A 10,108-nucleotide genomic window follows, 5' to 3' on the forward strand; every position below is an offset into this window, starting at 1 on the left:
TGCTAGGTGGATTTCTACCCTGTTCCCTGTCTTTATGCCAGGCTAAGCAAAACGTCAAACTATTCCTTTAACATAAACAAACCATTGGTGTTTTTTGAAAAATGTTTCACCTGATGGCTCCACAGAGGGAAGGAAAGTCATTACTTCTAATTCTTTGTTGAGGCAAAAAGCAGCAGTAAGATGCCAGGAAACAAACCCAGACAGGCAAGAAATGATTAAGAAAGCAGAGAATCAAGGCTCACAGAACAGCTCATACACTCTGCTAAATGATTTCTTCAGTGTGTATGGTGTTTGTTAAACTTGTATAAACACTGTGTGGATAGCCGCTCCAACATCTGCGGTACTAAGTCTGCGATGACGCAGCACAGCCGAGCAGCAGACAGTAATCTCTTCCCAGAGACAATACACAGAGAGACGTGACCTTGCACATCCCTGTGACTCCAAATCTAAGCACACACATGCACACACAGCGTATTAGTGCGTGACCACGGAGAGTTTCAAAGAAAAGAAATCTCCCAGAACTTTCCGCTTTACCTCCCACTCCTCCTTCTTTCACTCTTCCCGTCCTCTCTGCCAGTCTTCTGTCCCTGTCCCTTGAACCCCTCAGCAGTTGGCACCAAGTAGCTTATCCTTACTCGCCATCCATCCACTCCTTTCATTCCATGTTTCCTCTCCCCTTGGACGGACAGGAAACTTCGACTCAACTTTTAAAAGACTAGGGATGACACTTGGCTCAATGTGTGCAGCCATGATAAGAAAAAATAGAACCTCCTCTGTGTCCTTCCCCTCCTCGTCCGGACCATTAAGGAGGCTTCTTTCTAAGTTAGGACTGTCAACAAACAATGACGCCCAGCTTCCTGGGATTGATCCAGATATCATCAATGCAAGAAGACAAAACAAATGGAAGCAAAGTGCAGTGTCTATCTGAATTGTGAGACTAATGCATCCTTCCCCTTTTTATATGTTACGAGCACAGTGTAAAAGCCCGTCACACACATGCACAACACGGCCCTCACTTCTATTTATATCCTATTTCAAAAGAGTTCAAAGGAATATCCTGTTTTGCTTGATCGTACGTATCCTTATAAACCATCATGGCCTTACAGCTTCACAATAACCCGCTGAGGTGGGACCAAGTCACTGCACTCAAGACACAAGTCGCGTACCAAGTCAAGTCATAAATTTGGAGTTTCACGTCCTAAACAAGTCATAATGCACTCTTCCCCAAAGGTAATGCCAATATTGATTTTACAAAAATCATGAGTGCTTTTTAAAATTTGCATTCATTTGTTAAAACAAGTTTATTAAAAAATGTACGTAGCTGTTAAGCTAACATTAGCTAAGCTCACTATGTTAATATTAGCCCCGACTTACTGTTGTCTGTAAAACTTTAAACGTCAAACAAAGTTGGAAGTTTGTCTTCGCCTGAAATTTTCGACACAAGTTTTTCAGACTGCAATTTTTTTATTACATACTTTTTAATCCATGGGCTCGGGGAAAGTATCAAGTTTAATCAAGTCAAAAGGCTCAGGTCCAAATGAAGTGACGAGTCATTGTTGTTAAAGTCCAAGTCGAGTCGCAAGTCTAATTTGATTTTATCAAGTTTGTCTAAAGTCTGACTCGAGTCTACACCTCGGATAACCAATAAAAAAATCTACACCAGCTAATAAACAGATAATTACTTCCAGCATGAACTGGTTCTTTAGCTTAATTATAAGTTGGACGTGCAAATCACACTTTAGGTTTGGCCTGCATTGTGAAGGAAGTGTTTTTTCTCTGTAGCAATTCATAGCGACAGGAAGTTGCATACATGCAGCAGGTGGTGATAAAAAGAAACAAAGTCCAACTATCAACCAACCTGTCACTTTTGTGGGAAGTAATTAATTGTGGGATTAAATCCTGTTATTTGAATTTTGGTGGTGAAATAACGCTTTTGTTCAAATCGGCTCACAGGCTGAGCCTTTAATCACACTGTTCCTGCTTCTCATGACGACCATCTGTTCACAAGTTCAACGGACGTGATGAGAAAGCTCCTCATTACTCCTCTGGGCTTGAAGCGCACGCACGGCGAGGGCTCAAGGCTCATTTACTGAACGGAAAATGCATATGTGAATGCAAACACCCACATAACACACACGTGTCGCGCACACACACACACACACACTGCAAAGGTATTTAAGGAGACGAGACAAACACCCATGTATTAGAAGATGACGCTTCCCTTTTGACCACAGGTTTCTGCCTGAGTCAGTGGTGCAACGCCTTTTTCACTGCTTGTAGCAGCGGCAGCCTGGTGGCAGCCAGAGGGAAAACTAACTTATTGTTCTCCTTTGAACCTGCTCTGGGCAAGACTTTCATGTAAATGTGCAGCCACTTTGTCAGCCTATAACTCAAAGCAGGAGGAATGAGCATAAATTTGATGCTGTTTGCTGCTGCAGTGCTGACTGAAGTAAGGGAAATGTAAAAAGATGTGTAAAAGAAGTTGAAGCAAGCAGCCTTTTATCTGCCTTCACCTCTTCCTTTGCTTCCTAAAAATAACTTTGAGTTTTTCAAAAATTCCCCGATTACTTGGCTGAGGCTTTATGATGTCTCTCTAGAGAAAAGCAAACCACACCTGGGTTTTAATCTCAGCATCTGAACTGACAAGATGTCAGTGGAGACAGTGCACTGCAGCCGGTCCATTATTCCACCTGACTACCATCCCTCAGCTACAACAACACCTACACATCACAACAACACAACAAGCCATGAGTAAGAAAACAATGACACGGGCGATAATTGAAAAAGGTGCTTTCGTGCTGTAGCATGCATGCCAGGACAAGAGACCAATCATCTCCACCTTCTAATTTTAGACTGGGTCGTGACACTAAAAAGAGAAGTGGGCTGAATACACACAATGGTCCTTTCTTTCTGATATCAATCAGTGCAGCACCAGTGTGTTTGTTAGTGGTAGGGAACACTGTGAAGTGCAGAGACCCCTGCTCTGCTCTGCATTGTGTTAGTGCCTTCATGTGCAACCGATGAATTTAATGCAATGCAATTTACACGTCACTGGGAGTCTGAAAGAGGAACAGGGCTGAAACCACAGCATATGGCCATGGAGTGGGACTTCGTAGGTGCTCATCAGTGAGGTGAGGTCATGATGATGCCAGGTTATATTATCAGTCCAGTCTACCAGCTGATCATAGAAACTATCTATAATGGATGTCACCTGATAAAAGTGTTTCCTAGTGTGCTGTTATGTGTCTGTCTCAGACTGGCTATACATAGGATTATTAAAGTGCACGTGACAAACAGAAAGCAGTGATAACACGTAAACACAAGCTTAGAACCAGACTCCTTTAAAAATGTTGAGTTTAGCGAGGATTAGGGTTTAGGGGTTTAGGGGTTAGAGGTTAGGGTTTAGGGACGAGTTGGCGGGTTCTGGCGGAGTGGTTTAAGAGTGGTTTAAAGCCTCCACAGAGAAGTGTTAGACTTTGCAGTGACTGAGGAAAGGAAAGACACAACATGAGGGCATGGTAGAGGCTTCAAGTTCATCTGAAATAAACTCAATGTGTCTCTCACACTCCGTGTAAACTCCTGCCACATGTCTGGGACAGCAAACCCAACGCTACAGCTGCCACAGTCCTCTGAACAACAGTGAACCTCGGTAGTGGTGAAAATGTCACCACAAGTTTTAAATTAAAACAAAGAAGGGTCTTAAACTCACCTCCTCCACTGTGAGTGGCATGCATATCCTGTACTCCTTCAGCAACATCTTCCCCCGCCTGTGCGTCTCTCGTACGTATTCACAATGTGTCAAACCAGCCAAGTAAAAGCTCCCTCCGCCACCCGACGGGATGTGTGTAATATCTGGAGACGTGTCAGCGCATGTGGGAGGATGGTTGGTCCGGGTTAGGAGATACACCCCGAGTTACGGCTGAGTTCTTTCATCGGAACCGGCGGACACTCTCTCCGGAGGGGGACGTGAGAACAGGAATGAGCTCGGTTCAGGATCGTCCCTTCCTATCAAGCTGAGGAGTCAAGCTGCGAGCAAACTGTGACGAGCGGGACCGGAACAGACAGGATGCAGGGCTTCAAAATAAGAGCGTGGAATTTGTCACGTTCGTAAAATGTCCCCGTCGCCTCAGTTGTATAGGCTACTAAACACTAAAATATCTCAATGATTAGAAATTATTTCGCTTGAAGATAGCCCTATCTAATGCTGGATTACCAACTGAAGCAGACACATGTCCCGGGGCCCCAGATCGCTGCCCTGGGGCACCCAAAAGCTATGTCAGCTGTTTTTGGTAACTTAATTAAATGCACATTTGTTAAGGAGCCCTGTGTCAAAATCTAGTTCTTGGAGCTTTCTTGTTTTATTTTATTATATTTTTTTATTTATTTTGAGCAGGAGTCTTATCAAATTAACTGTGTTGCAGAGAGGCCCTGGGGACCTAGGGGATGCACTGGGGATGAGGGGAACATGTCACCTTTTGTTTTGTTTTTTAACCACAATCATAAGATTCTGGCTAAGAATGAGAATTAAGCAGCTGATTTTGCTCTGATATACTCCAAAAATGCCACAGAGGAGTTACATATTTAATACTATTCTGGCAGAATTTAACATGATGACCAACTTCATTATTTCCCAGATTTTGTTTTGTTTACTGTAGTCCTAAAATGTATGTAGACATGCAGGAAATGGGATTCAAAATGCTTCCTTTTTTTTTCCTGGAAGAGCAACCCCACGCCCCCGTTTAATGTGTCCTCCCCACTTCTAAAACCAAGGTTATTTCCTCCGGGGGGGCATATTGGATTCATACTCTTAACACAGTTAAGCCCTTTACCTTTTTTGAAAAACTGAATTTGTCATGTTTTCTTTAATTTGGTACATGTAATGACTCAAGGAGAACTGCTCACCTGTTGTAGCTCAATTACATATATGGTTGTCTTTTTCTCTTTTGTCCTCTTTGACTCTGATGAAGACACAATGGTGTTGAAACTTATTTGCGCAAATAAATCAGTGTGCGCTAATCCTTTCTATTCCCTTGGAAGTTCACTGTCCTTGAGCTGAGAGGCACCTGTTTTAACTAAAGTTGTGTTTAATCGATTGCCACAAACTAAAATTAATTTAGAAATTAGGTATTGTGTGGGGTCAGTAGAGGATCAAAAGCAAATCTTTGACGTAGGGCCCCATAGCAGGTTAATCTAACCACTGCTGTATCCTTGAGGGTTTTTTTCAATCAAGTGTCATTTTTCTGAACAATATTTCCTTATATAATCTCATGTCAAGAGTGTTCAAGTTTCAACATATTGGCATATCTACATATGGGCCACCTGAACCATCATGATAAAATATGGGGCTGCCTAGTGAGCTGCATAGTCGACCTGCTGTTAATCAAAGCTGATGAGCTGCTACAGGGACTCGGCTGCCTTCAGCTAATCATTTGCCTTCGGTGAGCAGCCTATAGCCTGTTGTTTTAATCAGCTGAGAGGCAGTGGCGTCATAGCTGGGGGAAGTGGGACTGATTGCCTTGTGAAAAGTTTGGTTGTGCTTGCACTTTTTTATTCCTAAGTAATAAGACCCATACAGTGGCAAGGTGGTGTAGTGGTTAGCGCTGTGGCCTCACAGCAAGAGGGTTGCTAGTTCAAACCTCGTGTGTGCAGAGCCTGCATGTTCTCCCCGTGTCAGCATGGGTTTTCTCCGGGTACTCCAGTTTCCTCCCAAAGACATGCAGGTTAATTGGTGACTCTAAATTGCCCATAGGGGTGAATGTGAGCGTGAATGGTTGTCTGTCTCCTTAGCCCTTTTAAATAGGAATTGTGCAAATTTGCAGGAAAGACCAGTCAGTCTTTTTTCAGCATTGGCAGTATAAAAACAAAATCGGGGAGTGCAGCAAAATGCTGCCTGCCTACTTTTGTTCATACAGAATGTGCCATTTTCGGGGCAATGGGGGGCGTGAGCAAGTGACAAAACGTGTAACTCAGCGTTGGACGTAAACAGTGACGTGGGAGGGAAGCCGCGGCTAGTCAGTCCTTCGGCGATTCTCTCATAAGTCGGCTCGTCCTTCACCGTCCCCGTCATTTGATGGTTAATGGCCTCTTCGTTTGCGAGGGCAAGGAGGGCGCGCAATTCCTTGTCTCCCCAGTTGCTCATCTTTACAGTGTCTGTCAGGTTTGCGTTTCCCTCTTGCTACTAGCTGCTCGCTAATTCCTGCTATCAGCTGTTTCCTGTTTATCCACCGCCAGTGGGTCATACGTGCGGCCTCAACAGCCCCTCCTGTGGCGGAAGGCTGCCTTGGTCTTTTTAAACTAAAAGGGTTCCACCAATATGACTACCCTATGAGGCGGAAAATTGGGCACCTTGGATCAACTCGCCTATCCGGCTCTGTGTGTCTAAACGCTTGCAGCTTGCCGGCAAAACGGCCCAACATTCGCTGAATATCTGGCAGTGTAAAAGGGGCTTATGTGTCAGCCCTGTGATAGTTTTGGGTCTCACCCAATGTCAGCTGGGATAGGCTTCAGCCCCCCCAAACTCTCCCTGCAACTCCCAAGAGGATGAACAGTTTTGGAAAAGAATGAATGAATAAATAAGTGCCATAACTAAATTAAAATTGCCTCAAAGACTGAGTTTTGGTTTTCAAAAATAGCTTCAGCTCTTTGAGGCCCCCTTCACCCCTTATAAAGGCACAAAATGGTTTAGCCCGCCCCTGCACCACATGCAGCTAGACTGAGGGAGTGATTGCTTATGCTGCGGGGGCACCAACACATGCATCTTTCACCAAAAAAGAGAAACTGGGGTTCTAAAAATAAAAATAAAGAACAGAAAGCAACCTCAATTTGTAAAAAAAAAAAAATTAAAAGGTGTGCGAGTGAGATATGGATCAAGAGAGGAATGGTGGGGGACCCAAAGAGACTGCTGATGCACAGGGTCCAGAAATTGGTGCTGCGCCCCTACTGAGAGGTTTTCTAATGTTATTTGCTGTTTAGTTTAAAATGTGTAAAAAATAATATGGATTTATGGATAAGGATTTACACTTGCACTTTTACTATTCAGCAAAGTACACTACAGTTCCAGTATCTTAGTCCAGGTATTGACGAACTTTTCAGTCATTCCTCAGTGTGACCAATATTTTGAAAAGCGCCTGACCGGAAGTGTTATTGCTTTGTGCCGTCTAACTACACAGGACTCTTTTCTGGAGACCGCTACAAGTAAATGTCCAAATTGCAGACGGAGGAAAATGTGTGCTCCTCCTAAAACAGCACTACTTTATTTACATTTTAGATAGTTGTCTGTAAAGTTATAAGGTCGAACAAAGTGTTGGAGGAAGGGGGGCTCCCTGTCTGCCTCCTCTTCTACATGTAGCCTACTTGTTCAAGCAGCTTGCAGAGGCATCGGAAAAAGAAAGCGGTTAACAGCAGCCCCAGCCCCCCTCTCCCCCTCCACTAGGCCCGCTGAAACACGACGCGGTACTTGGTGGAAACGTCGGTCGGCTCAACCACAGCTCAGGAAACATCAGCTCACTGCAGCACACTGGCCCCACATCTGTCTCCCCCCTCTTTCTTTCCATCTCACACAAACACTCGCAGCCTACATAGGCTAGTTCTTGTCAGGGCGGAGTGTTTTCAACCGGTTTGACACACAGTATAGGAGGATGTGTGTGTCCTTATGATACATAAAGAACCCAGTATTAGGACAGCGCAGCATCCCAAACATACACGTAGACATGGCAACAATGAGGCTTTTATTGCTGTTGCTTTTTGTTGTGTTTATGGCCAGACTGTGAAATGTTTCTGACAATCTAAGCGAGTCACCTGACCTGACCTCAGGCCATGCTGAAGATCAGACAGAAGGAAACCCAAAAACAAGCCAAGTAAATATGAGTGGCAAGCCTGAAAACCTCCACGAAGTCTGCAAAAGTCTCATCTGTAGCTTTTATTGAAAGCAAAGGCTCTGCAAGCAAATATTGATAATGCCATTTGCTTTATAACTGGTCCTTTAAAATAGAGAGTCTGTGTAAACAGGGTAAAATTTCATGGTTTGTTTGGATGCAGGCTATCAGCCATTACATGAGGCTTAAGATGCACTTCAATGTCATGTTTCATTACAAATCCAATAAGCCGTGAAATGTGGAGCACAGAGGCAAAACAACGGAAACACATATATCCCCCTGAGACCCTGCGTCCTCATATGAGGACATTCAGAAACTAAATATGTTAAGATTTGACAATTTCGTGAATTTTGCCAGTTTCAAACTCATCCATAAATGCCTATATAATCAGGCTCCCCAGGTGCTTACTGACCTTGTGGTTCCACTTAGAGCTTCTGGCTCAGTAACACATGGAGCAGCCAGTGGGAATAGTAAGGTTCCCCTGTGTAACTGCTCATTTGGACAAACAGCTTTTTCTGTCTGTGGGAATAACATGTGGAAGTCTTTACCTTCAGAACTCAAATTGGACCCTGATTTCGATCACTTTAAACTCAGACTGAACCAGTTTTTGAGGAGGAATCAGTTATGCAGTCGTGACTAATTTGGTGCCTCCTATTCTGTGGGGCTAATTATGTATTTCAGTTTGTGTCTTCTTGTATTGTGCTGTCTGTATTCTTATTGTTGTTTGTACTTTGCACTGTGTTCTTGTTGCTGAGTCTTTTGTATCTTCCCCAGCTAGGGACAGGCTTTGCAAATTAGTTTAGGCATTTATGTATGCTACATACTTGTCCCTATAAAAATAAACATTAAATAAATCAGTTACATTTTGGGTTTGTTGTACCTCACACTTCATTCTGCATAACTTAGTCTGCAGCTGATCCTGACACAAAAGTGGACAAGGTACAAAACCTGATCAAATTTTATGGGTGAAACGTGTTTATTTGTGCTTAGTAGCATCTGTAGTTTAATACTGCACACACATATGACCAATTTTAGCAGTAGTACCAAGCTAAGATGCTGTTAATCAAAAAGTACTCATTTGAGGGCATTGGGACAGTAAGGTGTGACAGACTTCCTACAGACAGAAAGAACATTCCTAGCTTGGAGTGTGGTGCAAGGATAATTCATTCAGAGACTCATTCATTTCAAGACTATTAGAAATGTTGCATTATTTGCAATTTGTTTTTGTACAGCCATGTTCAGGTACTGAAATGAACAGTTTTAGACTTGTACAGTGACCCCTAACGCATATGGGCTGGGTCTCACTCCAAAGTCATCGAAATTTGGCGCTTGGGCAGTGACTTGCAACATCAAAAACCAACAAAAAAGGGCGTCCTTTAATGTCGACACGATACACGGGCAGTTGCCAGGGGGGTTGTCAGTTGTCAGGGGGAAACGCTTCAGGACAAGGACAGAAGTTGAGACAGCAAAAGTCCTAGCAGGGCAAGTGGGAGTGGTGGTAGATGGGTTCAACAAACACCGACTTTCACCCGGGAGAGCGGTGTTTGTGTCCTGTGAGTTTCTAAAACCAAACCCTGTTCTTTTTTCGTAAACCTAGCCACTTGTATTTATTGTTGAAGGAAAAAATGTCAATTTGCGGTAGTGCTATTATTTTGAAAGAGACTGCATGTAACAGGCAGAACTTGACACAGTGTCCCAGAGCATCAACAACCAACGCACCCAGGGTACCTTGCATGTTGTATGCGGACGTGGAAAGTCCATGACCGTATGTTGACATGTGACGAGGTCGTAGTGAGAACGTGTTGCCCATACAGTTACAAAATGTTCCATTGTTTTAAGTGTTGTTGTTGCACAAGACATTCAGGCTTTGAAATAAACTGTTTTATACTAAATGACACACTTGTGACTATTCAAAAATGCATTGTCCCCATGTGAGGACATGTTTTGTTGTTTCAAAAATTAGCTCCTGTTTAAAGACAATAATTTGTTTTTTATATTAATCAGGTCCTACTAAATCCCAAATAGCTAGGAGACATTGAAAGTGCATACTAAACAAAAGCTAGGGTCTCAGGAGGGTATCTGTTACTGCACACACTGCACTGCAAGTAGATGTTATCAACTACTGTTTGTCATTCATGCCAAAATGAATGTTGACATAATTTGCATTCAGTTATAAACAAATGATCACAATGTCGGCTGAAAGTTTTGCAAATGTCCCGACCTATATCCCACCT

General features: G+C 43.3%; 1 protein-coding gene across 1 annotated transcript in view; it reads right to left on the minus strand.

Annotated features, from left to right (window-relative positions):
• The window catches only part of LOC126390321 (cytoplasmic phosphatidylinositol transfer protein 1-like), a 107,791-nt gene extending 103,756 nt beyond the window's left edge, over window positions 1-4,035 (minus strand). The window contains exon 1 of the mRNA XM_050044573.1: window positions 3,710-4,035. Within this exon, the coding sequence (XP_049900530.1) occupies window positions 3,710-3,757 (48 nt within the window). The 5' untranslated portion in view covers window positions 3,758-4,035. The remainder of the gene's footprint in view (window positions 1-3,709) is intronic.
• Window positions 4,036-10,108: the final 6,073 nt, after the last annotated feature.

The sequence above is a fragment of the Epinephelus moara genome, chromosome 5 (assembly GCF_006386435.1).
Source record: "Epinephelus moara isolate mb chromosome 5, YSFRI_EMoa_1.0, whole genome shotgun sequence".
In the NCBI taxonomy this organism is placed as follows: domain Eukaryota; kingdom Metazoa; phylum Chordata; class Actinopteri; order Perciformes; family Serranidae; genus Epinephelus; species Epinephelus moara.